The sequence below is a fragment of the Mesoplodon bidens genome (assembly GCF_964165515.1).
Source record: "Mesoplodon bidens genome assembly, chromosome: X".
NCBI classification, from domain to species: Eukaryota; Metazoa; Chordata; class Mammalia; order Artiodactyla; family Ziphiidae; genus Mesoplodon; species Mesoplodon bidens.
Window position 1 is genome coordinate 1,025,713 of NC_138163.1, and position 27,256 is coordinate 1,052,968.

At 59.5% G+C, this 27,256-nt stretch overlaps 2 protein-coding genes across 4 annotated transcripts; one reads left to right on the plus strand and one right to left on the minus strand.

Annotated features, from left to right (window-relative positions):
* Positions 1 to 1,988: 1,988 nt before the first annotated feature.
* SLC6A8 (solute carrier family 6 member 8) lies at positions 1,989 to 11,024 on the minus strand. Of its 2 annotated transcripts, XM_081221565.1 has the most exons (14): positions 10,499 to 11,024; positions 8,859 to 8,990; positions 7,522 to 7,771; positions 6,980 to 7,112; positions 5,873 to 6,007; positions 5,678 to 5,781; positions 5,465 to 5,589; positions 4,724 to 4,836; positions 4,455 to 4,592; positions 4,273 to 4,375; positions 4,082 to 4,182; positions 3,822 to 3,992; positions 3,273 to 3,416; positions 1,989 to 2,435 (listed from the first exon to the last, which is right to left on the minus strand). In XM_081221565.1, exons 1-13 carry the CDS (start codon positions 10,758 to 10,760, stop codon positions 3,276 to 3,278), a joined length of 1,908 nt encoding a protein of 635 aa, XP_081077691.1. In that variant the 5' UTR covers positions 10,761 to 11,024; the 3' UTR covers positions 1,989 to 2,435; positions 3,273 to 3,275. The 2 variants fall into 2 exon arrangements, with proteins under 2 accessions (XP_081077691.1, XP_081077690.1); XM_081221564.1 differs by lacking the exon at positions 1,989 to 2,435 and having other exon boundaries at positions 3,083 to 3,416.
* A 13,080-nt stretch (positions 11,025 to 24,104) lies between these two features.
* On the plus strand, positions 24,105 to 27,028 carry PNCK (pregnancy up-regulated nonubiquitous CaM kinase; the record flags this gene model as incomplete). 2 transcript variants are annotated; one of them, XM_081222293.1, is made up of 11 exons in its annotated part: positions 24,105 to 24,172; positions 24,386 to 24,517; positions 24,740 to 24,814; positions 24,887 to 25,025; positions 25,165 to 25,288; positions 25,474 to 25,549; positions 25,645 to 25,757; positions 25,848 to 25,926; positions 26,018 to 26,105; positions 26,260 to 26,404; positions 26,760 to 27,028. In XM_081222293.1, 10 exons carry the CDS (start codon positions 24,105 to 24,107, stop codon positions 26,395 to 26,397), a joined length of 1,032 nt encoding a protein of 343 aa, XP_081078419.1. In that variant the 3' UTR covers positions 26,398 to 26,404; positions 26,760 to 27,028. The 2 variants fall into 2 exon arrangements, with proteins under 2 accessions (XP_081078419.1, XP_081078420.1); XM_081222294.1 differs by having other exon boundaries at positions 26,260 to 26,320.
* Positions 27,029 to 27,256: the final 228 nt, after the last annotated feature.

The window sequence follows — 27,256 nt, forward strand, 5'->3', positions numbered from 1 at the left end:
CAGCAAAGGCTCTAAAGGCCCAGGTCGAGTTGGGGTTGGGCCTGCTCGGCCGATGTTCCTTCCCAAGCTCTGAGGTGACCTGCGCTCTGTCTGGGTTCTTCTTGGTGATCGTCAGAGCATGGGCTGATGGCCGTGTCACGAGCCAGAGCCCATCTCCGGCTGTACGGTTGAGGGCTAAAGCCCCTTCCTCTCTAAGGGGACTGTGCCTTGCTAAAGAGAGGGACTGGCCTGGGAGGGACTGAAGAGGAGCAAGTTGTCACTTTTCTCTGAAGGGCCACCCCCTCCCTTCTGCCCAGGCTGGCATTCAGAGTGGGCAGCAGGTTCCCAGCCTTGACCCCCACCCCAGGCCTGCCTCAGATGATGACCGGGCTGGTCCTGGCCACCCCGTGTCCATGCCTCGTCATGCCCCTCCTCCTATCACTCGGGATGGAGCCAAGGACCTGAAGGGGTTCACTTTCTCCAGGTCTTCCCCACCCCTTCTCTTACACTGGGCTAAAGTGTGTGTAATCTCAAACTTCTGCTTTAACCATTTTTAGGATTACCGTTGAGTGACATTAAGTACACTTACACTGTGTGTGGCCTCTCTCGCCATTAAACACTAACTCCCCTTCCCTCTCCCCCCATCCGCTGGCACCCACCGTTCTGCTTTCTGTCTCTGAATTTGACTCCTCTAGGGCCGTCATAGAAGTGGAGTCACACACTATGTCTTTTTGTGATTGGCTTCTTCCCTTCCACTGAGCGTAATGTCTGAGGTTCATCCGTGTTGTAGCAGGTGTCAGAATTTCCTTCCTTTTTAAGGCTGAATATTGTTCCATCGTGTGGATGGATCACATTGTTTTCATCTGTTCCTCTGTCGGTGGACACTTGGGTTGCTTCCACTCTCCTAATACCACTCCAATCACGCTTTGGCCCTTCCTCCCACCCCAGACCTCTCTCACCCAGGTCTCCGCGATCTCGGGCCTCACCTCCCGTGACCGTGGGCAGCACCCGACAGAGCCCATCGCTCCCTCCTCCCTGACACCCAGGGCGGGGGTGGGGGGGGCCCTCACACGTGTTCCAGGACCCGTCTGGCACTCGGGGGCCCCTCCCGAGCCTCCTCAGACTCTGCAGCCGGTCCCCCCTCTTCTCTGCCACCTCTTGAGTGTCCCAGGGCCACTCAAGTGCTTGGGCCATGTCTCCCTCTCCAGCTGCCTGTGCCCCCCCCCCCTTGGGGAGGTCATCCAGGCTCGGGGCTCTCGGGGCCATCTTTATGTAATGAGAACTTCCAAAATTCTGTCTCCAGCCCAGACTCCTTCCAGAACTTCAAATTCCTTGTCCACCTGCCTACTGGACATTTCTACTCAGTTGACACCCTCCAAACCTTGTCTCCCTGGTGCAGGGCCTGGCAACTGCCATCGTCCCTTGCATCCCAGCCATCTAAAAGCCTGTTGGCTCTGCCTTGCAAACAGGTCCCTAACCCAGAGACTTCTCATCTGCACTGCTAGTGCCCTGGTCCCACCCAGTGATCTCCACCTTTCGGGGGCTCTGCCGGAGCCTCCTCCCCAGCCTTCTACCTCGCCTGCCCTCGGAAGAGCACCTGTTCAGTGCAGCATTTGGGCAGCCTGCGCAAACCTCAGCGCCCGGACTTCACACCCACCTTCCCCACTCGGCGTGCTCCTCTTTAGCACACCGTTATCCTTGCTCCCCAAGTATGTCAGCTCCGTGGGGAAAAGGCTTCCTGCCGGCTTCCTTCCCTGTTCCGTTCCAAGTTCCCAGAACAGTGCCGGGTGCAGAGACCCTCAGGGCGAATACTTGCCCAAGGAAGCTGCTCGAGGTGGGGAGGCCTCCACCCGCAGCCCCGGCACCTGACAAACAGAGGTGGGCAGGAGCCAGCTTTTGGAAAGTGACATGTTTTTATTGCTATGTTCGCAGTGGCTTTTGAGCACAGTAAGGGTGTCCCCGCTGGACCGCCGCCCTCACCCGCCCCCCACCCCTCCAGCCCACATCAGGGTGTGAGGGAAGCCTTTCTAGGGCCCCCTCGGCTGTCTCAGGATTGGACGTGACACAGACGTGGGTTTAAGTGAAGCTGCTACGCGGAGGACTTGAGACGTGGAAAGTGCGTCAGCCTTAAGCTCGCAGGTGGGAGCCGCGTGCAGGATCCCTGGGGCGGGGGACGGATGCCCACCTCAGTCAGATCCCTGCCGCAGGGGCGCCTGGCCCAGGGTGCAGGGTGTGGGCCAGCCTGAGCATGCCGGGTGAGCAGCCCCAGGTCCGGACCCCCCCACAGAGCCCTGCGTCGGCTCACCCTGCCGACCTGTGGGCAGAGCGGGGAATGTGCGGACACCTACCGAGGTCCCCACCATGCACTTTTCCCACCCCAGTCTGGGGCCAGGGACTACACGTGCATACCCACACGACAGACTCACACACTCGACAGCTCGAAGCTTCTGTTTTGCCTATGAAAATGAGATCTATAAATTCACACTCCTTGGCTGGGGCAGAGGTGTAAGAGGGGCTGAAAGGGATGGGGCGTGGCAAGGAGAGGGACGTTGGGGTGTTTCTCTTAGAAATATACAAGCAGAAATCTCAAGTTTTTTATAAAATGTGCAAAATACAAGCCTCACTTGCCCACAGGCACAATTTACACCTGGTATTCACCTTGGCTAAGAAATAGAGATCTACGTCTATACCCTACGTACTCACGCACACATGCACTCAAGCTCACACAACTGATATTGGTGGCAATTGGCTCAGGAACTGAAGGTTCCCTTGCTGGCTGGCTCTCTAAGCTTCTAGAGTAGGGAGGGGGAGAGGGGTCTAGCCCAGCTGAAATATTCACCTTGGTTCTGCTGCCCCTCCCTCGCCTGTCCCCTCTGCTCTCCAGTCCCCCTGTTCCCCGAGCTGCCACTGCTGCCCCTGGGGTGAGGGGCTACCCGAGGGTGTGCTGGGCAGAGCCTGGAGAGAGGCAGGCAGGGCCTGGTGGGGTCAGGTGAGACGTGACTGTAGCGGGCACTGGAGGGCGGGCGGCAGGGCTTGGGAAGCAGCGTGTGCACCAGCTTGGTTAAGGGGGGTGGGGGAGGCATCTATTTTTGGTGGGTTGTGATATTTTTGGCATTTTATTAAAAATGGAAAACGTTATTTTAGTTATAAGCACTCTGGTGCTTCCTCCCCTCCCCCCCCCCGGCAGACCCCGTAGGTGTCAGGGAAAGGCAAGCCCCCTGGCGGGGTGGGGGGGCTAGAGCAGGGGCTGCTATGGCTACGAGAGGGTGAGCTGGTGATGTGAGCTGGGGCACCTGTCACATGACGCTCTCCACCACCACCACCTTGCTGCTCTCAGACACTGGGGTCAGGGTGGTCAGGCCCCTGACATCCGAGTCCTGAGCTCTGTACTCCAAGTGGTGGAGGCCCCAGATGGGCTGCGTCAGGTGCTGCCAGCGCTGCGGGAGAGGGGGACACGTTGAGTCCCTGAGGAGGGGCACCTGCTTGTCCCTGGCCTCTCTCTGCTTCCCGCCACCTGCCACCAACTTGGGGCCCAGGGCCGCGCCCCTCCTGACCAGGCCCCGCTCCCACGCTACGGAAATAGGGTTCAGTGGAGGGCGGAATGGCTGCTAGAACAGAGGCTAGGGACAGGCCTCCCCTCTGCCGCCACCACCTGAGCGAGGCCCTGGAGGGCCAACTCTCCTCCCGTACACCCCCCTCGGAGCTGGCCCACAGGCTCTGGCATGACGGTCTGTCCCGGCAGGTGGGAGGAGGAGCAGGGCGCTCTGGAGGTCATGGAGGTCATGTTTCGACCCAACGGGAGGGAGGGATGGTGTGCGGAAGACGGGGCGCGGGGAACTGACCTCAGCCACGGTCCCCTTGGCCCTGAGGAGGCAGCCCAGGAGGTGGAGGGGCACACACAGCATGGAGGAGAGCGCAAAGCCCCAGCCCATGGCCTCGCCCCACCACGGGTACACATAGGTGTTGTTGTAGACCAGCGGCTTGTAGTACACCGTGTTGAAGATGAAGATGCCCTGCGGGCGAGAAGCCTCGCGCTCAGCCAGCAGCCACCGCTGCAGGCCCTTGGTGTCCCTTGCCCTGCCCAGCCTCTCCCGGCCCTTACCATGCACACCAGCGGGGTGAAGAAAGACCAGCACCATTTCATCCAGGGGCAAGGTCGGTACCCGATCATGCAGGCCACATCGTCCATGAAGCGGTCGGCTCCTGGGGTAACGTGAGGCCGGAGGGCCAGAGCTAGAGACGCACCACCCCTGACCGCGCTGCACCCCCGGCTTGCTGTCGGCCCAGACCTACCGTACACCCAGGCAATCACCACGCACTCCCAGAAGGCCTGCCAGAGCAGGGTGGTGCCGCTGGCTGAGTAGTAGTCAAACAGCTGGAAGACATACATCCCGCCCTGGGGATGGAGCCAGGTCAGGGAAGGTGGCTGCCGGCAGCCTGAGGCCAGGGGCATCCCTCACCCTGCCCCCACTCACATCGGTCACCATGGAGAGATCAATGACAAAGCAGAGGGCGCAGCAGAGGGCCACGGAGATCTCTCTTTGGAAACGGAAGTAGTAGGAGGCCGGGAGGAGGTCCAGGAGGCCGGTGATGAAGCCTTCCACACCTACAAACTGTGGCCGGGCAACTCAGGCCGTGCCCCTCCCCACCCACCTGCCATCTCCCATCGCCCAGTGTGCCCTCTGCTCGCCAGCCCCCCTCCCCCCACCTCCCAGCCCCCTCTATTCTGTCCCCCCTTGCAAACCTGGCTGTCAAGGCCAAGCAGCAGCAGCATGAAGAAGAACAGGGCAGCCCAGAGCGGGGCCACAGGCATCAGCGTGACGGCCCGGGGATAGGCGATGAAAGCCAGGCCAGGCCCTGAGGGGGAAGGGGAAGGGGCAGGGTGTGGACACCTGGAGCCCCTCACCTACATCCTGTCCCCTTCCACCCTGCACCACGGTACCAGAGTAATGGACGATGCCAGGGCACCCTGTGGCCAAGGGCCTTTCCACTTGTGTCAAGACACTGCCGGGCCACTTGAGCCCTCGTGTGTGTGTGCGTGCGTGCGCGCGTGCCTGCGTGCCATACCAGGGGCTGGAAGGTTCCCGCAAGCCCTTGGTAGACCTCTACCCATAGGAGTGGCGTGTCTGGCTCAGCCTTCTGGACCTGGGTTCCAGCAGCTACTGTGGTCGCAGATCACCACTGACCCAGAAAAGGCCGACCTTTCCCTCTACAACACTCAGGCAAGTGTGAGGACGTACCCCGAGGCCCCTGGATACAGATGGATGGGGGCTCGGGGCTCCACGTGGCCTGGCCTGAGATGGCTGAACAGCTGTGCCTTGCAGCTGTTCAGCCAGGCCTCCTGGCCCAGAGTGATGTGACAAATTGAGTTTGAATTGTTCTCATTTCTCAGAACGTCATTCTGTGTGCGTTCATGTACATGGTACGTTACGACAGCGGCTGCTGCTGCTCCGGAGGCCGGGCTGGGGCTTGGGGGGGTCTTTACCTGATTCCGCCACCTTGGAGATGTGCACGCCCTGCTCTGTGGCCATGAAGCCCAGGATGGAGAAGACCACGAAGCCAGCAAAGAAGCTGGTCCCGCTGTTGATAAGTGCGAGGATGATGGCATCCCTGGGGGCAGAGGGGACCATATGGGCTGGTGAGACTGCCTGCTGCCCACTGGCAGGCAGGGCAGGGGTGGCAGGGCCGTAGTGCCTACTTGTAGCAGTTGTTGTTGAAGCGATTGTAGCTGCCCAGGGCCGTGAGGGCCCCCAGGCCAATGGCGTAAGAAAAGAAAATCTGGGTCCCGGCATCTATCCATACCTGGAGGTGAGCGAGGGGAGAGCAGCTGTGAGGAGCCCTGCTAGGCCGGCCTGCTCCCGCACCGTGTCCCCCCACCCGACCTCTACCTCACCTGAGGGGACGCCAGCTTCGACCAGTCGGGCTTGAGATAGTAGACGATGCCGTCCAGGGCTCCAGGCAGCAGCACTCCCCGCACGAGCAGCACAACCAGGACCACGTAGGGGAATGTAGCGGTGAAATACACGACCTGGGGGGCGGGGCTGCTCAGAGGGGTCCTGCGGTACCCACCTCCCCCTTAGGCGCCCTCAGCCTGCGCAGGGCTGCCAGGAAGGTCACGCCCCCCGCTGGCCGGTGTGCTCAGTGCTGAGGAGGGAGGCCACCCAGCGGCACCCCCTTCTACTCATCAGAGCCACGGCTCCTCCCAAAGGAAGCTGGGTGTTTGGCTGGGGCACCAGCAGCCCCACGGCAAGAAGTACAGGTCAGCTGCAGAGGGAGGGAGAGGCAGGGAGCGAGGCCGCAGCCCGCAGGCAGGTCCCACGCCTCCCAAGCCGACTCCAGGTCCTCGTCTGCAGAGGCGGGGGTCCTCGGTGCCGGGGATTAGAACTCAGCTAGCCAGAGACAGAGGCAAGATCAAGACCACAGCAAAGGCCTCTGCCTCCCACCCAAGCAGCGCCAAGCGGCTGCTCTGCGGACCCTGCTGGAATGCTCCCGCCCTCCAGAGACCTGGCCGTGTCCCGCGTGTCCCGCAACCGTCGGCACGCTGTCTTATTGTGTGTCTGTTCACACAGTTGTCCCCGCAACCTGACAGGGAGCCCCTGAGGGAGGGATGTGTCCAGGCTCCCCGCTGGGTCCCCCAGGGCAGACAGGCAGTTGAGAAAGACAGACCGAGAAGGTCAAAAACTGACTCAGAGCCAGAACCCAGAGAAACTGGAAGGGAGGGAAGGCGAGCCAGGGATGCCCCCCACCGCAGGGAAGGGGCACCCGCTGCCGGGGCCTCTCCCCCTCCACTCGGGAGGGAAGGCTGCCGGGCCTGGAGGCGCAGGGTGGGGAGGACTCTCCAGCCAGGGGGTGGGGATCAAGTGGCCCGGACTGAAGTCCCTGCCCCTCCTCGGGCTCTGGCCCTGGTGCAGTCTCCTCCCGTGGCAGCAGTGGTCGCTGGCAGACACCCACACCCCCCAACGCAGTGCTGCCCCCAGGCCTGCCGTCACCCCGGCTGTACCTTTCCTGTTGACTTGACCCCCTTCCAGACACAGAAGTAGACCAGCACCCAGCAGGCCAGCAGACACAGGGTCACCTCCCAGTTGAGGGCCCCCGGAACCTCCAGCCCCCCGGAGAGCCGCAAGACTTTGTTCCTGGGGGAAGGAAAGCCCATGAGGGCTGTGCCAGCAAAGGGCCAGGAGACTGGGGGAGGCCTTGGGGTGGCGCCCCCCCCCCCGCCGCAACCCTTGAGTCCAGCCGGTCTCCCCCATGCACCTGGCCGGCCCGGGCCAAGCCTGCAGCCTGGAGTCGCTGCAGTCTGTGTCCCCGGAGCCTTGGAGCCCCTGGCAGCCCGGCCCCACGCCGTCCCCAGCGGGCCCAGCAGCAGCCCCCCGCTTCCCTCCCCAGGCGGGCAGGCACCGCCCGCTCCGCATCCCTGGCCTCATCCCCCCAGGGCCGGGCCCCGACACACGGACGCGTGCACACGCACACACATGCAGACTTGAGCTACGTGTGGGAGACCAGAGAGACAGGCGGGGCCTGGCCCAGAGGTGCCTGACTCACTCCCAGAACTCGATGACAGGGGACCGGCGGTCAGCAAGCTGGTCACAAGTGAGGTTGGCCAGGGTGGCATTGGCACAGTCTTCGTGGCGGAAGATCTCCACACAGTCGGGAGTGTTCCAGGTATGGCCACACGTGGCCCAGGGCAGCGTGGTGGTGAAGGACTTCACCAAATAATAGAAGCCCCAGGCCAGCACCATGATGTAGTAGGTGTTGCAATAGAAGACGATCACCATGGAGGCGTAGCCCAGGCCTGGAGAGGAGCAGAGTTTCCGTGCAGGCTCTTTTCTGGCCAGTTCCCCACCGTCCCCACTATCTACCTGGCCAGGCACTGCCAGTGGTCCCTGCTGGACCCCTGACATCCTGCTCCCTGCATCTGCCGTCCTCCCCCTCCCCCACCATCCGTGCAACTAGATCCTTCTCTGTTGCTGTCCAACCAGACCTCTCCAAGTCCCCCTGGACTCTCCCTTGCGCTGTGTCCCCAGCACTAGGCTAACTCCTCAATCTGTCCCCCCAAATCAGCCCCTGCTCCCTGCCCCCACCCTGCTTCACCTCCTGTGTCCTCCCCAGCCCCAAAGCAGAGCACACATCCTGCCCCCATCTGAGAGTCAAGTCCTCTTGTTTCCCTAGTCTCACATACCTGTCCCCTTCTCCTGGGTCCCACTGCCACCATGATGGCTGAAGGAAGGCCATGCCTCCACCTGCCCCCCACCCAGTGGCCTCCCGTACCAGCAGCTGGGGGGTTTTCTGGGGACCTGGGGCAGTGTGGGAGACAGTCACCCTCTCAGCAGGCAACCTTGGCCAGTCACTTACTTCACCTCTCTGTGCCCCAGCCTCCGAGGACGGTAACAGTAGGACCTACCTCCTAGGGCCTTGAGCTGATGGGGAACACTGCCCACACACAGAAGGGGCTTGGCGGTAACCCTGGCCACTGGTCCTTCCCTTCAGACCCTGAACTTTCAATGGCTCCCATCCCAGCTCCTTAGGCTGGCCCTCTGGCTTCTGCCACCGTGTCTCATGCCCAGCCACCCTCTTTTCAGCCCCAGCAAGCCAAGTATACTCGGCAGGGCCTGTCCCGGGCGCTGCTGGGACTGGGCTTTCTCGCCCTGGTGGAGAGGTCCATCCCCCAGTCTAGTCTCCACCTCCCCAAGGTCAGCCAGGTGGTCTGCACGTCCTCCAGGTTCTCCCTCACAGCTTGGGGGGAATCCCAGGCCTGGTGCTCAGGCAGGAGGTGCTTAGACTTGAGGTTTCTTAAGTGGGGTACCAGATTTGCCCCAGCGGCGGGAAAGGGTAGAGGTCCCGGACGGAGAGGGTGAGAAGGGCTGCCTGGGGCTGCTCACCTTTGAACAGGGGGCAGATATTCCACACGTTGATGCTGCCGGCCTTCATGAACTGGCCCAGCGAGATCTCCAAGAAGAAAATGGGTATTCCTCCGACCAGGGCGATCAGGATGTAGGGAATAAGGAACACACCTGGGGGATGAAGCTCAAGGTGGCCACTTGCACAGGGTGGCCCCTTAGCCAGGTGGGGACTTGACCCAAACTCCTCAGCCAGGCCAGGCCAGCCAGCCTGGCTTTCAGAAGCCCTGGGAGGTGGGTGGAGCCCCAGCTTCAGGCTCCGCCTGGGCCCCATCATAACTTCCCACTGAGTGAATCAGTGCAAGGGGTGGCTGCTGACTCAGGGGCCCAAGGTGAACAGTCTTGGGGAGGTGGAGTGTCGAGGGGCCTACGGCAGCCTCTGGGCCCTTAGAGCCCTGTTTCCTGGGCTGGGGGTCCCCTACAAGGCTTCTGCCCCTACTCACCTACGGTGACCTAACTAATGGGCACGGAGGACACACTCACTTGTGGACACAAGCCACTCCGTGGCCGGCGCTCAGGCCCGGAGACCTGACGAGCTTGGGCGAGGGGAGGGGAGCCCTGGCCTATCCCGGCACCCAGGCTCTTGCCTGCAAGTGTGAAGGTCCAGGGGAGAGGGTGGGTGGGTAGGTGGGTAGCAGTCGTCTGCTAGTAGGAGTGGAGTGGAGGGTGTCTGAAAGGGCATGTGAGCAAGGACAGAAGGAGACAAGGTTGGGGGAGGCTGGCAGGGACCTCAGGCTGGGGGTGGGGGAGTCCTTCTCCTCTCCAGGCCCCCTACCCTTGCCCCTGCTTGGCACTCTCCACTACTCAAAAGCTAAGCTTGGTTGCAGCTTGCTTGGCTTCTGGTCTCAGCATCCTTCTTGCTTGTGACCTTGGGCAAAGGCCTTCTCTCTGGGCCTCAGTTTCCCACCCGTCATCTAGTCACTTCGGCTTCCCACCAACCCTGGTGCTGCTTTGCAGTCACAGGACACACGCGTGCCCATCGCTGTTGCTAAGCTGGGCTGGGGCGGGCGGGCAGGCGGGCATGGGGTGTGCATGCAGTGTGTCCAGCGGCGGCGCCAGGCGGCCCAGGCTGCAGGCTTCCCAAGCCTGGCTCAGACACCCAGTGTTCCAGGCCCAGGCTAGAGGGGAGGGAGGGGAGGGGAGGGAAGGGGAGAGAGGGGAAGAGAAGAGAGGAGGGAAGGGAGGGGAAGGCAGAGGGAGGGACAGAGTGGCCCATTGTGTGTGTGTTCGTGTGTGCACACGTGGGGGGCCCACACAATGTGCCACTTGTGTGCCTGACCTGCGGGGGCAGCCAGGGCTCCTCACCTCTGGAAGCCCCCCCCACAAGGGGGAGGCCTCTCCTTGCCACCTCGGTGGCCAATCACTTCGGGGCCCAGAGTCTGTGGGGGCAGCTCGGCGGCTTCGGCAGGAGGCTCGCCGGCCCCCTCCCCCCACACGCTGCCAGGCACATGACCGGCCCGGGGGGGGGGGGGGGGGGCGGAGACCGCCCGGCTGGGCCACCGCGCGGCGACGGCGGGCGAGGGGCAGCCCCCGGCCGTCCCGGGGGGGCCTCCCCACCCCCTGGACTTCGCACGGGCGCCCCGGCGGGGCCGGCGGCAGGCGGGGGAGGGGCCCGCGCTCACCTCCGCCGTTCTTGTAGCACAGGTAGGGGAAGCGCCACACGTTGCCCAGGCCCACGGCGAAGCCCACGCAGGACATGATGAAGTCCATCTGGCGCGTCCAGGTCTCGCGTGGCGGCACGGCCAGGTGGCCGCCGGGCGCCCCCAGGCCCGCGGGGCCGTCGGCCTTGGCCGGGGCCCCGTCGGGCCCGGGCGCGATCAGGGGGCCCTTCTTCTCGTCGCCGGACACGCTGTAGATGCCGTTCTTGGCGCTCTTCTTCGCCATGGCCGGGGGCGCGGCGCCCCGCGGGAGCGGGCGGGCGGCGGGGGCGCTGGCGGCACTGGGGGGGAGGCCCGAAGGCGCGGGCCCGCCGGGGGCCGGGGGCGGCCGGACCGGGGGTCGGGGCGGCGGGCGGGCGGCGGGCGGGGTGCGGGACGGCGGGGGCGGCGCGGTCAGAAGCAGTCCACGAAGCACTTGAAAGTGAGCCTGAAGAATCTCATGTGTGTCGGGGGCCCGGGGGCGCGCGGGCGGCGGCGGGGCCCGGCCGGGCGGCGGCGGCGGCTCCCGAGGCTCCTGCCCGCAGCTCCCGCGGCGGCGGCGGCGGCGGCGGCGGCGGCGGCGGGTCGGCCGGCCCGAGGCTCAGCCTAGCGGGGCGCGGGTGGCACCTGGAGCCCACCGGAGCCCACTGTCTGCAAGAGGCGGCCGGAGCAGGGGCCTGCGGCCCGCGCCCCCCGCCCCGGCCCGGACCCGCGCGGCTGCTCGGCTCGCCCGCGGATCCCCCGGCGGCGGCCTAGGCGCGCTCGCCCCTCCTTCCCGGCGGCGGCGGCGGCGGCGGCTCCAGCCGCTCTCGGGGCCGCGGCGGGCTCAGCGACTCACCACTGCGCTGCGATCCTGCCTCTCCTCCCCGGCCCGACCGGCTGCCGCTTAAGAACCGACTCCGGGATGATGTCACTATCGCCCCACCCCCACGACTGGACTGCTCCCCCTCCCCCTCCTCCGTCCCTCCCTCCCGCCTGCCCTCCCCGTCACTCCGCCCACCTCCTCCCGCCCTCCTCCCGAGGAGGCGACGCCGCTCCAGCGGGAAGCTGGATGGCTGCTACCTGGGGCGCCGGCCAGCACCTCCTTCCCAGGGGCCGAACCGCCCCTGACCCCAGGTTCACCTGGGCCTGGTTCACGTCGACCCTCCTAACCTGCCCTTCCCGGCTCTAGGCCAGCCACTACCCTGGCTGCCTTCTCGACATCCTTGGCCCCCCTCTTCCCTCCTCCTTCCAGCCTGTCCCATCTCAGGCCCTTCTCTGACTCCCAGCTTGCGGCTTGGGCCACTGTTGGGTACCAAGGCCTACAGCTTCCCGACTTCCCTGGACCAGAGGGGGTGCAGGGTGCTTCCGCCTCCTGCAGGGCTGGGCCCAGCTGGCCAAATCGGGGAACGGCTGGGGCGGGGGTGTGGGTATGCCTCCAGGTGTGTGCTGTGGGGCTTTGCCAAGACCCTGTCTCCTGCCATTTGGCCCTCCCTGAGGGACACAGCCCTGGTAGCTGGGGGTCAGGGTCCCAGCTCTTGGAGTGACAGGTCTCTGTGAGTTTCCTAAGCAGGCAGAGGGGAGCCTGCCCAACCGAGGGACAATGCTACACCTTGTCACCAAAGTGGAGGGTGGTAGGGATTCCTGCCGCCCCTACCCCTGCCTGACGTGCGTGAGACTCTGGCAGGAGTAGGGTAAGGCTGCCCCCTGGTGCTTGGTAGGTGCACAGACCCTCCCCCAGAGGCCTCCGCTAAGAGGCCCCAGCTCCGCACCCTCTATGCTTCTCTCCCCAGGGACCTGCAGGCCTCCCCAGCAAGGGCAAGGTTGTTCAGCTGCTTCCCCATCAGCAGCTGAGCAGCCTGTTCGGAATTTTCCAGGGCCAAGAGCAGCCATAGGATGGGGAAGGAAGGGGTCATTATCCTGGCTGGAGATGTGAAGTGTGCCCACCCCCACCCCTGCCCCCAGTCCCAGGCTCCCCAGTCGCCACGCTGCAGTCCCCAGATGGCTCATCCCGTTAAGCTAAACCCTGAGCCATCCGGGCGGCTTTAGGAAGAAAAGCAGTTCCGGCCTGAGCCAGCTTGAACCTGTTAGGTGAGGGAGGGGCAGCATCTGCACCCAGGCTTGCTGGAGGAGCCTTAACGGGCCTGTGTGGGAGACAGGCGGGGTCTCCAGTGTTTAGGCGGGGCGGGGGCACTGGAGGCTCGGGGACCCTCGAGGGGGCGGAGTCCCAGTGCTCCTCAGGAGACCCAATCTCGAGTCTTCCCTGGCCCAGCCTACTAGTGACCCATAGATGGCCTGGGGAAGCAGGGGCCACCCTCAGGGCGAGGACTGAGGGGGAAGGGGACCGGCCCAGTGAACCGCAGGCACCCCTATGCAGTCTGAGAGGGGAAAAAGGATCCGGTGGAGTAAGCGGAGGGGAAGGGGCAGGGCGTGCTTGCGGCCGAGGGTGTGACGCCTGCGAGGGGAGGGCGTTCGTTAGCTGGCGGTGACCTGGGTGAGGGCTGCTTCGATGGAGAGGCCGGATGGCGCCAGGGGAAGCTCAGGGAAGTGAGGCCGTGGCCGGGGGCAGGAGGCTCAAGAATTTAAGAACTTGCTTGTCTGAGGAGCTTGGTGGGGAGAGAAGGCAAGGGCTGGAGAAGGATGTGGTGAGCTAATTGCACTTTGGGAATGGCACTTCTGAAGAGGGCAGAGGGTGAACCGAGCAAGGCCGAGGGAGCCTGAGAAGCGTGGCCAGAGCCAAGGGTGGGGACCTCGGCTGCCGTGCCCACACGGGACGTGTTCCAAGGCCAGTGGCAGGACCGGGAGGGAGCTGCCACCTGCGGCTGCCATTGTCTCTGTGGGGTCAGAGGCTGCTAAGAGCGAGGTGCTGTGCCGGAGGTGGGACCGCCACCAGCCACTAGGAGCACGGGGCTCCGCATCTGGGGGGTGCAACAGGCCCCCAGACCACACTTGACAGGGACACACCCTCGCTCCCTGCCCCTCGCCAGTCTTCCTCAGTGGGCAATGAGACCACCCCCTGCCTCCCCAGACCCCATGTGGTCTCCTCCTGTGGCCCGTGCACCACGTGCTTCTCTCAGCAGCACAGATCTGACCGGTCCCTCCCCATGCGCTCTTCCCTGTGCTTTCCTCTATGCTGAAGATCAACCTACGTTCTCCTCCGAGGTGTGCGAGATCGGGCACAAGCTGGCCCACGGGCTCTCCAGAGCTGGAGGGCGCTGCGCCTCCCTGGGGCACCTCCTTCCGATCCTGTGGGATTCAGCTCAGCTGCCACCTGGCCCAGGAGGCTAAAGAGGGAGACTCGGGAGCCCTCGACCCCTGCACACAGCTGCACCGCCTCCCATGTCGAGACGGGGTGAACTGGGCTTTGGAGATGCATGAGGTTCACGAACCCATCCTCGCCTCTGGCGGGATCATCAGGCAGGAGTTTCTCAAAGTGGGAGCTGGGGTCGGAACTCTGGCCTCTGATGTGTTGACCCGAGCAGTCCTTAGGAATGTCTCAACTGATAGGGATGTGTACAGTGTTAGAGCAGAGGCAGCGGGGGGGGGGGCGGTTTCCAGCCCTCGGTGGGTTCTCAGGGCTTCGCAAAGGTGTATTTGCCAACACCCCCTCCCCCTGCGGCAGAGCCTCAGCTGAGGGCAGGAGGCTGCCCCCCGCCGGGCCCTGGTATTGATGGCCCTTCGAGGCTGGTTCCCAAGCACGTGCACGAGGGGGTGGGTGTGCCCTGCCACTGCTCCCGGGTGAGAAGCAAAGCGTTGCCCGGGCAGAAGCCACAGTTAGGCTGGGGGTGAGAGTAGGAGCTCATGAGGAAGGGGAGGGGAGGAGGGGAGAGCTGGAAGCGGGGCGGGGGAGGGAGGGCGAGCCGGAGGGCTCCCATTGTCCAGGGAGGCCTGGGGATTCGGGCTGGGGATTGGACCCAGTGCCTGCAGCGACCGTGGACCTCGGAGTGGGCGGGGTGGGAGGGCGTCCGGCCCCGGGTCGACTGGTTATGCCTAGAGGACCTCGCAGCTGGAGATGGGTGAGGGGCCCTCCTCTTTGGAGGCTGCCGGGCACGGGGAGCTTTGCAATTAGAATTAGCTGGGAACAAAGGGACGGCTGGAGTCTACCTTGAAGGGCTTTGTGCTGGGAAGGGGAGAAAGGCGCAGGCTGCCCGGGAGGCTGGGGGGAGGGCAACCTGAGAGGCCCGGGGCCTGCTCACCCCCGCCCCTGCACAGTACCCCTGGTCCGCCAGCTGTGTTCATCCACGCAGAACCCCCAACAGGGTTTCTGAAATTGGTTTCTATGTTTTTCTTTTTTAAGATTTTTTTTTGATTCGGACCATTTTAAAGTTTTTATTGAATTTATTACAATATTGCTTCTGGTTTTTGTTTTTTGTGTTCTTTTATGTTTTGGTTTTTTAGCCGCAAGGCGTGTGGGATCTTAGCTACCCGATCAGGGATCGAAGCCGCACCCCCTGCATTGGAAGCGCGGAGTCTTGACCACTGGACCGCCAGGGAAGTCCCCATTTTTATGTTTTAAATAAACTTTTTCTAACAGAACAGCTTTAGATGCACAAACTGCAGAGATAGGAGTGAGAGTTCCCACACACCCATGCCCAGCATCCCCTGTTACTAACACTCTCCATCGTGTGGTCCGTTTGTTAAAATAATCAACCAATATTGTACATTGTCACCAGCTAAAATCCAGAGTCTTTTTTTTTTTTTTTGCCCTATGTCCTGGAGCTTGGAAGCTGCCAGAGTCCTTACATGGACCAAGGCCGCACACCTGATCCCTGTCAACAAAAGGAGGGTTAAAGTCCAGAGTCTCATTCACATGTCCTTGACTTTTCCCTCACCTCTTTTTTCTGCCCCAGGATCCCACACTGCAATGGCGGTGTGTCTTCTTAGGCTCCTCTGGGCTGTGACTGTCCTCGTTTTTGGTGTCGTGGCGGAGGCCCTGCAGGACCCCTCAGGGTTTTTCTGGTGTTTTCTGTCATGAGTAGACAGGGTGATGGTTACTGAGAGGAGGACCATGGAGGTGAAGTGCTCTTCTCATCACATCCCAGCAAGACTCCATGCTTTGAACACGACTCCCACTGTCCGTGTCGACCTGGGTCACCTGGCTGAGGTCCTGTTTGCTCATCAGGTGTCTCCACTTTGAATTTAATCTTCCCCCTTTCCATCCTGTCCTCTTGGAAACAAAGTCACTATCCATGGCCCACACCTGAGGAGTGGTGGTTATGCTCCTGAGACCAGGCGGCAAAAGGCACAACACTTAAAGAATGACACAGCCATTGAGAAAAACGGGATATGACAAAAACTGGTTAGAACCAATTAGGCCCAAGATGGTGGAAGATTTGACTTCCAGTAGACCTTGAGCCTCACTGTAATGCATTAACATGCTAAATGACACACCCACAGGTGCCACGACAGTTCCCAGGCTGACCATAAAAGGCCAAAAAGAGGGTGATGGCCCAGCTCCTGTTGCTCTCCACCCCTTCTCCAAAATAGTTGGGATAATCCTCCCAAAGAACTCCCCACTAAGACGCACATGAGATAATTGGGGAAAATTTAGACAGGATGGTTTAAGAAAAAAGATTAATTTTCTTTTGCAATACTGCATGGCCCCAGTACAAACTAGGGGACCAAAAGATCTGGCCAGAAAATGGGTCATTGAATTACGATACCATCTTGTAGCTGGACCTGTTCTGTAAAAGGAAAGGTAGATGGGGTGGGGTCCCATATGTTCAAATGCTCATGACCCTATTCTAAGATCCAGGTCTAAAGAACTCCTGCCAGGTGTGCCTGGCTCACATCCCTTCAAAGTGCCTTCTTCCCCCCACAGGAGCCTGATGTTTTAGACGATCCCCTTATGAGTCCACCTCCGCGAGGTCCACAACCGGGAACTCCTACCCACCCCACACCCACCAATTCTGAGGAGGAGTAGTCTTCCGGCCTGTTTACCCCTAATGCCACATCTGGGCAGCTATGGGACCCCAAACACCCCTGAATCAGCCCACGGATTTGGCCTTTGGAGTATTCAACAATAGAGATAAGGTTGAAGAGGTAAAAAGGATTCAGGGACAACAGCAGAAAGCACAGTTACTGGCGGCAGCCCTAACCCCTGCACCACCTCAGGGTTACCCTCCCTTACAAAAGCCCATGGCGGGGACAGGATCCAGGAAGCCTGGATCAGAGCCACTGTCTCGCCAGGAAAGGATCTGTTTTAAGTGTGGCCAAGAGGTCCACTGAAAGGACAAATGCTCCCTGTATGGGAAAAGTCCACTGGGATCCTGCCTGACATGCAAACGAGAGGGCCACTGGAAGAGGGACCGCCCCCAGTCCCGATGGGGACTCCGGGCCCCCAAACCGCTGATGGCCGAGAAGACCGAAGACTGATGGGACCTGGGACCCTCCCTGGCTCCCCAGGGATACCTGGTCCTTTCTCCGGAGGAGCTGAAACCGAGCGGACCCTGTGGGGCTCCCGGGCACGGAGGCCCTTTTGTCCCCCGTTTCCTGTAGGCAAGACTCCAGCCTCCATGACCTCCCCTGGGTTCCAAAGGGCAGAGCTGAACAGCTGATCAAGGGAGGAGCGACCAAGAAACCACCTGAGATGAGATTACAGGGACCAGAGAAGCTCCTCAAGATCAGGACGCGACTATCTGAGGCGAGATTAAGGGAGTGGAAGCCCTACACGCACCTCAATCTTGTCAGGAACCCCGACTTTGAACCATTGTTTTAAAAGCCCTCTTCAAATCCTCCCGGGCAGGGGACACATAGTTTTTCGAGGCAGGAGCCCGCTGTGCCCCCCTTTGTCTGGCAGAGCAATAAAGCTATTCTTTTCTACTTCCCCCAAAACTCTGTCTCCAAGATTTGATTGGGCACCGGTGCACAGAGGCCGAGCTTTTGGTAAAGAGCCTCTGGTAACCCTTGATGCGGCCGGTAGGAAGGTTATTTTCTTACCAGCTATGGGAGCCGCCTAGTCTGTGCTGACTGATGCCTCAGGCCCGGCGTCCTCCCAGTCGTGTATGATAAGACCAAGCAGTTCAGCGCCCCTCCCCGCAGCTGCTTGCTAGGAAGTTGGGCCTTCAGACATCAGTTCTGCTCATGCCTGAGTGCCCCGTCCCCTTGCTGGGAGGGGACTTGCTCACTAAATTCCAGACAACAGTCCAAGCCTGAGACCCTCGCGGAGAAGGCAGCCGCCGAGAAAAATGATTGCTCTTCCCCGTGGGAGCCGGCCTCAATCCCAAGCCAGAGGGGGTCTCCCCTCCACCCCAGGTTGTTTCTCAAGTGAACCCCGCTGCCTGGGACACAGAGGTCCCTGGCGGAGCTGCTATCGTCAGGCTACCTTTAGAAATGGGACCACGTGAGGCTGTAGGCCAGCCTCGAGGGCCATGATCAGAAAGCGTCTTCAACCCAGGGAGGATCCTCCAAAGTGTTTATAAATAAATTACCAGGACGGGAGGCCACCGGTCTGACTAAACTAACCATCGCTGATAGGAATTTGGGGTGAGGGAGGCCTTCCCCCCTAAGCTAGATGAGGGCAAGGAAAACATTCCAACATAGGTGAATGAGGTGAATGAGTGTGTCCGTCTTTTGATATCATTGAGGTGGCCACCCAATTCTTTGAGGGAAAAAAAACCCTCTTTGTTTTATAAATCTAGTCTCTACAGGATCAGAGGTGTGGCTCCAGAAATAATCCACATCCCACCAATCCTTTACCACTCCTCAAACCTCCCCTACTTACCTTAAGAGGCTTGTAAGTATGGCGGGAAAGCAATTTTTTCTTCTGGCCTTAAGGGAACAAAGTCATCCTAGAGGGAACCTGCCTTGCTCCTCACGCCTTTGAGATACAAATGCTCTACCTGCCCTTTTCCAGGAGCCCATAGCTCTGCCATCTTTTTAAAATGCACATTTTGAGCAGCAGAAACGAACACATTCACCTAATGAAGGACATCTTGGTTGCTTCCAGTTTTTGCCCATTCTGAATAAAGCAGCTATGAACATTTTGTGCTGGTTTTTCTGTGGACATAAATTTTCAAATCCTTTGAGTAGAATACCAAGGAGTGCGGTTGCTGGATTGTATGGTAAGAGTATGTTTAGTTTTGTAGAAACTGCCAAACTGGCTTCCAAACTGGCTACACCATTTTGCATTCCCTCCAGCAATGAATGAGAGTTCCCGGCGCTCCACATTCTTGCCAGTATTTGGTGTTGTCAGTGGTCCAGATTTTGGCCATTCTCAGAGGCGTGTAGTGGTGTCTCATCGTTGCTTTAATTTGCAATTCCCTAATGACATATGATGTTAAACATCTTTTCATATGCTTATTTGCTCTCTGTATTTCTTCTTTGATCAGGTATCTGTTCAGATCTTTGGCCCCCCCTTTTTTTAATTTTTGAATTTTATTTTACTTATTTTTTTATACAGCAGGTTCTTATTAGTTATCCATTTTATACATATTAGTGCATATATGTCAATCCCAATCACCCAGTTCATCCCACCACCACCACCCCTCCGCCACTTTCACGCCTTGGTGTCCATACATTTCTTCTCTACATCTGTGTCTCTATTTCTGCCCTGCAAACCAGTTCATCTGTACCATTTTCTAGGTTCCACATATATGCGTTAATATATGATATTTGTTTTTCTCTTTCTGACTTGCTTCACTCTGTATGACAGTCTCTAGACCCATCCACGTCTCTAAAAATGATGCAATTTTCTTCCTTTTTAGGGCCGAGTAACATTCCATGGTATATATGTACCACATCATCTTTATCCATTGGTCTGTCGATGGGCATTTAGGTTGCTTCCATGACCTGGCTATTGTAAATAGTGCTGCAATGAACACTGGGGTGATGTGTCTTTTTGAATTATGGCTTTCTCTGGGTATATGCCCAGTAGTGGGATTGCCGGGTCATATGGTAATTCTATTTTTAGTTTTTTAAGGAAACTCCATACTGTTCTCCATAGTGGCTGTATCAATTTACATATCCACCAACAGTGCAAGAGGGTTCCCTTTTCTCCACACCCTCTCCAGCATTTGTTGTTTGTAGATTTTCTGATGATGCCCATTCTAACTGGTGTGAGGCGACACCTCTTTGTAGTTTTGATTTGCATTTCTCTAATAATTAGTGATGTCGAGCAGCTTTTCATGTGCTTCTTGGCCACCTGTAAGTCTTCTTTGGAGAAATGTCTGTTTAGGTCTTCTGCCCATTTTTGGATTGGGTTGTTTGTTTTTTTAATATGGAGCTGCATGAGCTGTTTTTATATTTTGGAGATTGATCCTTTGTCGGTTGATTCATTTGCAAATATTTTCTCCCATTCTGAGGGTTGTCTTTTCGTCTTGTTTGTAGTTTCCTTTGCTTTGCAAAAGCTTTTAAGTTTTATTAGGTCCCATTTGTTTATTTTTGTTTTTATTTCCATTTCTCTAGGAGGTGGATCAAAAAAGGTCTTGCTGTGATTTATGTCATAGAGTGTTCTGCCCGTGTTTTCCTCTAAGAGTTTGATAGTGTCCGGTCTTAAATTTAGGTCTTTAATCCATTTTGAGTGTATTTTTGTTCATGGTGTTAGAGAGTGTTCTAATTTCATTCTGTTACATGTAGCTGTCCAGTTTTCCCAGCACCACTTATTGAAGAGGCTGTCTTCTCTCCATTGTATATTCTTGCCTCCTTTATCAAAGGTAAGGTGACCATATGTGCGTGGGTTTATCTCTGGGCTTTCTATCCTGTTCCATTGATCTATATTTCTGTGTTTGTGCCAGTACCATATTGTCTTGATTACTGTAGCTTTTTAGTATAGTCTGAAGTCAGGGAGTCTGATTCCTCTAGCTCCATTTTTTTCCCTGAAGACTGCTTTGGCTATTTGGGGTCTTTTTTGCCTCCATACAAATTTTAAGATATTTTGTTCTAGTTCTGTAAAAAATGCCACTGGTAATTTGATAGGGATTGCATGAAATCTGTAGATTGCTTTGGGTAGTATAGTCATTTTCAAAATATTGATTCTTCCAATCCAAGAACATGGTATATCTCTCCATCTGTTTGTGTCATCTTTGATTTCTTTCACCAGTGTCTTATAGTTTTCTGCATACAGGTCTTTTACCTCCTTAGGTAGGTTTATTCCAAGGTATTTTATTCTTTTTGTTGCAATGGTGAATGGGATTGTTTCCTTAATTTCTCTTTCTGATCTTTTGTTGTTAGTGTATAGGAATGCAAGAGATTTCTGTGCATTAATTTTGTATCCTGCAACTTTACCAAATTCATTGATTAGCTCTAGTAGTTTTCTGGTGGCATCTTTAGGATTCTCTATGTATAGTATCATGTCATCTGCAGACAGTGACAGTTTTACTTCTCCTTTTCCAATTTGTATTCCTTTTATTTCTTTTTCTTCTCTGATTGCTTTGGCCCATTTTTAAATTGGGTTGTTTGTGTTGTTATTGAGTTTTAGGAATTCCTTATATATCTTAGATGCCAGTCCTATATCAGATATGTGTTTTGCAAAGATTTTCCCCCAAGCTGTGGCTTGTCTTCTCATTCTCTCTCATTTTTTCTCATTCTCTTAACAGTGTTGTTTACAGAGCTAACATGTCACATTGTGATGCAGTTCAATTTATCATTTCTTCTTTAATGGACCATGCTTTTCATATTGCATCCCCAAACTCATCACCAAGCCCAAGGTAAGACAGATTTTCTCCTATGTTTTCTTCTAGAAGTTTGGCATTTTACATTTAGGTCTGTGATCCACTTTGCGTTCATTTTTCTGTAAGGCATCCCCTGAAAGGATTTTGAAAAGCTCTGTATCCACCACCATCTAACACACACACATGTGTTTTTCGAAGTTGACATCTACAGTATTTCAATGGATGTTTCAACAGTCGGCAAGGGTGTCATTTCCAGTGTATTGTAAATACTGATTTAAAACAAAAACTGTGAGATCACTTTTTACACTTCCACTTCCTGATTTTGATGCCACAGGCTCACTTTGGAAGTGGATCCTTTTCCTCCTGCCTCCACTTTCCATCTGCTGCCCCCCAGAGCAGTCTCCTTTGCTGTCCTTCTCCACGTGGGAAGCCTTTTATTACTCATGCATCATCGTACTTCTCTAAAACACCAGTTACATTTCTTGTTAGGACCTGTAACCACAGGGCAGTGGATTAGACATGCGGATGCATAATTATGAAACAAGCAAGTAAGATGGGGCTTTGGTTTATGTCAATTTGTCCAAGTGTCCATAAACAAATAGGACTTACTGCCGGCATGAGATGGGGTTCACTGTCGGTTCCATTCCTATTTTTTTTCTCTTTTAGATGTAGAATCTAGGAAACCCTGTTCACAGATTTGAGCAGTTGGGAGTGGGGCCCATGCTTCCGAGTGCTGAGGCCCCTGGAGCCTTCTCGAGGGAAGTGGGAGGGGCGGTTGGGACAGGGAACCTGAGGGGGCCTTCTCAGACCCGCAATTTTGAACAGACGACATGTAGGAGCTGAGGTCTGGGGAGATGATTTTTAAAAACCTTTGCCTGCCCCGTGGACACTCTTGAAGACTTTGTGTCAGACCGGGGGGGCCTATAGACCCCTGCAAAGATAGATTCAGCAGGTTACTCCCGGGCCCTGAGATTCCATGGAGCCCCTACAACAATGGCCTGTGTGGATGTGCTCTTGGCAACAGCCAGGACACCTGTTGCCCCCATCCTTGGTGGGACCTAGACCCCCTGGGAGGGGCGCCAGAACCGAGATGAGACTGGATGGGACAAATCCACTAACTGTTGGATGAAGGATTGGATTCATTCACCAAGCACTTATTTCCTGAGTGATTCTCCTGGGCCAAGTTGACAGAGACACTCTCTGGGAGTGGATGCTTTGCTGAGGAAGACAAGCCAAAGAAGGTGATTTTGCAGAGATGCATGCTCTTCAGACAGGGCAGGCGGGGTGATTACTATATAGAATGTGTTGGAGGGGGACAGCTGAGGCCTCTTTGAGGAGGTGACATTTGAGCTGAGACCTGATGGAGTGAGGGAGCAAGCCAAACAGTTACCTGAGTGAAGAGTGTTCCAGGCAGAGAGGCAGCGAGTGCAAAGGCCCTGGGGCGGGTGCATGTGTGGTGTGCTTGAGGACCAGTTAAGAAGCCAGTGTGGCTGGAGCTGCTTGAGCAAGGGGTGGGGGGGAGTGGGTGGAGAGGGGCCAAAGCAGTGATGGGGAAGAGAGACCAATCACGCAGAGCTCTTAGGCTCCTGTAAGGACTCATGCTTTGGTTTGGAGTGACATGAAGAGCCGTGGGAGGGTTTGGAGCTCAGGGGTGACATGATCTCAATAAAAGGAATGCTCTGGCTGCTCGGTGGGGAAGAAACTGCCGGTTGGAGAGGTTAAGGGTGCAGGCAGAGGGCAGGGGGAGCCCAGCGAGGAGGCTGTTGCTGTCCTCCAAGTGATTGCTGATGGGGGCTCAGGCCAAGGTGGCAGAAGTGGCAGTGGCAGGGCTGGGGCTAGGGAAGGAGACTGTTTTAGGTCAAGTGGCCTGGATGCCCTGTCTGCGGAGAGGACATTAGAGCAGGGACCCGAAGGCACCCAGAGAGCCAGGTCAACATGTGGGTGGAGACTTCTGTGTGGAGGACACTGGTGGTGCAAAGGCCCTGGGGCCGGCCCAGTCAGGCTGCCGGGCGGAGCCGGAGCCGGCGGGAACCCGCACGAATGACAAAGGAGGGAGGCGGGGGCGGCAGGCGCCGTCCGATTGCCTTACAAGGCGCCCTGCAGTGCCGCGGCCGCGCTCGGCCACCGCGTGCTCGGCCGCCAGCGGGCGGCGGGGGCGCGCGCGGAGGGGGGCGGGGCCGCCGGGGCGAGGGCGGGGGGCTCGGCGCGGTGGTTACTGCGCTAGGCGACGCTGCGGCTTCGCTTCGGCTCCAGGTCCGCATCCGGCGCTCCGGGGCGCGGGCGCGCGCTGGCGGGGGCGTGCAGTGTCCCGGGCCACAGCAGGCCCCGCGCACACCTGTCACGCCCGGCGCGCCCCCGGCCGGCACGCACGCGGCCCACGCAGCTCGGGACGCGGGAGGCCCGGGCTGCCGAGTCCCTCCCGCCGCGAGGCGCCGAGGGCTGCGCTGAGCCGGGTGGCCGCGTGGGTGGCCGTGGCGGGCGGCTGTGCGCGGGGGTCGCAGGTGCATCTCGGGCGGGTCGGTGGCCTGGGGGGCGCGTGCCTGTGGGCGCTGGGCCGTGGGTGGCAGGTCTAGGCTTGGGGGCGGCCGGGGGCGCCTCTGGGCGCTGCGGATGTGGGTGAGCCTGGAGGGGCCCGGGGGGGGGCACGGAGCCTTCTGGAAGGCGGCCAATCGCGGCTGACTAGGTTGTGTGGGGGCGGAGAGGGGGTCTCTGGGCGCTGATCGTCGTCGGGGTGCCAGGTCGCGGGGCGTCGGATCGTGGCCGTATCTGGGAGGGGGAGGAGTTTATGCGGCGGCCTCGCTGGAGGTGTCCACCTGGGAGTGAGGACCTGGACAGTGGGGGAGGGGCGAGATATAACGGGCTGGGGGAGGGTGTGTGGGACCTGTGTTCCTGAATGGGGCTGTGGCTGAGGGTGGCTGAGGCACTGCCGGATCTGGGCTTTGGGGGACGGGGCTGCCCCTCGCCCAGGGAGCTTCCCTCCACCTCTCCCTGCACCCCCAGACATGCTGCTGCTCAAGAAACAGACGGAGGACATCAGCAGCGTCTATGAGATCCGGGAGAAGCTCGGCTCGTGAGTGCGTGTGTGTGTGTGTGTGTGTGTGTGCGCACGCGCGTGAGTGAGAGTGAGTGTGTGTATTTGTGTGGGGGGATGGGTGGCATGGGACGGGGAGGGCTTCCCCATCTCCTTCGGCTAAGGGGGCCCTTCTCCCTCCCCGCCTCTGCTCTCGCGCCCCGCCCTCCTCCTCACCTTTCCCCTCCCTTCCTGCCTCCCCCTCTGCCGCAGGGGCGCTTTCTCCGAGGTGGTGCTGGCCCAGGAGCGGGGCTCCTCACACCTTGTCGCCCTCAAGTGCATCCCCAAGAAGGCCCTTCGAGGCAAGGAGGCCCTGGTGGAGAACGAGATCGCGGTGCTCCGCAGGTGTGCGCCCCGCACTGGCTGGGAGCCTCCTGGGGTGGAGCGCCCTGCCTCCTCCGTGTCCCCAGAAAGGCCTGGCCGGGGCTCTGCCTTGCTGGACCAGCAGGGGCGGCCCGTGGTAGGGTAGGGGGCAGGGGCGGGAGGAAGAGAAGAGGGTGAAGGGCTTCCCTGGGGGTCCAGAGGGGGCCGTGGCGGCCCGTAAGGGGCTTTTTCTTGCTGTTGCAGGGTCAGCCACCCCAACATCGTGGCTCTGGAGGACGTCCACGAGAGCCCTTCCCACCTCTATCTGGCCATGGAGCTGTGAGGAGGGCGGGGTCAGGCGGGGGTGGGTGGGGCCGGGGGCCGGGTCAGCTGAGCCCCTGCTCCCCCCAGGGTGACAGGGGGCGAGCTGTTCGATCGCATCATGGAGCGCGGCTCGTACACGGAAAAGGACGCCAGCCACCTGGTGGGCCAGGTCCTTGGTGCGGTCTCCTACCTGCACAGCCTGGGCATCGTGCACCGAGACCTCAAGGTACCTGCCCTCCTGCCCGCCCACCCAGGCCTTGCCCCGAGTCCCTGTGCACCACGGGTCTGGGGGCCTTGAGGGCGCCCAGCCCCGGGGACCACGCCAGGGCTGACCCGATGTTCTCTCTGGCACCTGTGTGTCACAGCCTGAAAACCTCCTCTATGCCACGCCCTTCGAGGACTCCAAGATCATGGTCTCTGACTTTGGCCTCTCCAAAATCCAGGCTGGCAACATGCTAGGCACCGCCTGTGGGACCCCGGGCTATGTGGGTAAGTGAGGGGGGTGCCCCGAGGCTCACCGGGGGCCTGGGGGCCAGGGGACCCTGTGGGAGCCGAGGTGCCAGGGGCAGGGCAGGCGGTGGGCCACTCCTGGGGTGCACTAGGCTGAGCCCGGCAGCACTGAAGGCGTGGTGTGCGTGTGCGCGGGTGTGCGTCTGTCTGTCTCTGGCCCCCAGCCCCGGAGCTCTTGGAGCAGAAACCCTACGGGAAGGCCGTAGATGTGTGGGCCCTGGGTGTCATCTCCTACATCCTGTGAGTGACCACTGGGAAGGCTCTTCTTCTGCCTGCCTGCCCCCTGCTGGGTTGGGGAGGTTTGGACAGCCGGGTGATTCATCTGTGGGTGCCAGGCTGTGTGGGTACCCCCCCTTCTACGATGAGAGCGACCCCGAACTCTTCAGCCAGATCCTGAGGGCCAGCTACGAGTTTGACTCTCCCTTTTGGGATGACATCTCAGAATCAGGTGAACTTGAGGCTGACCCCAAGCTCAGGGAGTGGGGAGGGACGCGGGGCCGTGGGGATGGGGCGGGCTGACCTGGTTTCCCTGTCCCAGCCAAAGACTTCATCCGGCACCTTCTGGAGCGAGATCCCCAGAAAAGGTTCACCTGCCAGCAGGCCTTACAGCATCTTTGGTGAGCGGGACCCCTGCTGAGCTGTCCTCGGACCAGAGGGTCCACACCCTCAAAGACCCCCACCCCTCACTGACCTTTGGCCTCGCCCTAGGATCTCCGGGGATACAGCCTTTGACAAGGACATCCTGGGCTCAGTCAGTGAGCAGATCCAGAAGAATTTTGCCCGGACCCACTGGAAGGTCAGTGTGGGGAGGGGCCTGGGGACCCGGCTCAAGGCTGCCCGCCCCATCCGTCAGCCTCAGGAGGATGGTCTGGGCCGCCGGTGCTCTTTATGGTCCTTGAAGTCTTGGGACCAGGGTCGGGACATGGCCTGACACCCCTCTCTCCCTGCAGCGAGCGTTCAATGCCACCTCCTTCCTGCGCCACATCCGCAAGCTGGGGCAGAGCCCGGAGGGTGAGGACGCCTCGGGACGGAGGGTGTTGAGCCACAGCCACCCGGGCCTCCACACTGGCCAGCCCCCCAAGTGGTGACACCCAGGTGCGTGGGGGTGAGCCCTGCACCCGCTGGGAGCTGGCTCCTTGCTGAGCTCAGGGGGTGGCAGGCCCCATGTGGCCAAGATCTCAGCAGGGTGGACCCCACAGAGTAGCGGGCTGAGGGCAGAGAGCACAGACAGAGGGGAGGAGCCGGGGTCCCCAAGAAGTGGATGAGACAGAGAGGTGGGGGGCAGGCCGTGCCGCTGGCAGGGACCGTGAGGGTTCTCGAGGGGCCTGGTGCCAAGACCCAGTGAGCACCTCTGCTGAGAGCCTGGGCTGGGAGCAGGGGGTGCAGGGCAGGCCAGGGGCGCCTCCTGACTGCCCCCTTCCCTGTGCTTCTCTCTTCTTCTCCACCCCAGGCTGAGCGCACGGACCCCCAGACTCCCTTCCAATGGACCCTTTCAGTCCCCCCCCACCTCCCCCTCCCGCCCCGGGGCACCTCTGCGGTAGAGCTTGAGCCCTGTGGGTGTGGAGCAGGGTACTGGGGTGGGCACTGTTGGGGCGCGTCCACAGACTTCCCTCCCCTGTCCCTGCCACACCCCGTCTAGAAACCAAGAGGCCCAGGGGCTGTCCTTCCCGTGCTGTTCTGTGCTTTGCTGACTGTGGGTGGTCCTGCTTGTGTCGTGGCCCTCCAGCCTCCCTCCAGTCTTCCCCAAATCAATAAAGACAGACAGAGCAATGGGCAGTGGTGAGCTGGGGCGAGGGATGAGGGCTGGGAAGGAAACCAAGGAGGCAGGCCACCTCGCCCGTCACCACCCGAACTTCTGCTCCCCCCATCACAGCAGACAAGCTCCGTGTTGTCCAAGAACTTCCTGTCCCCACTCCCCGACGTGCCGGCAAGAGGCAGCCAAGCCGG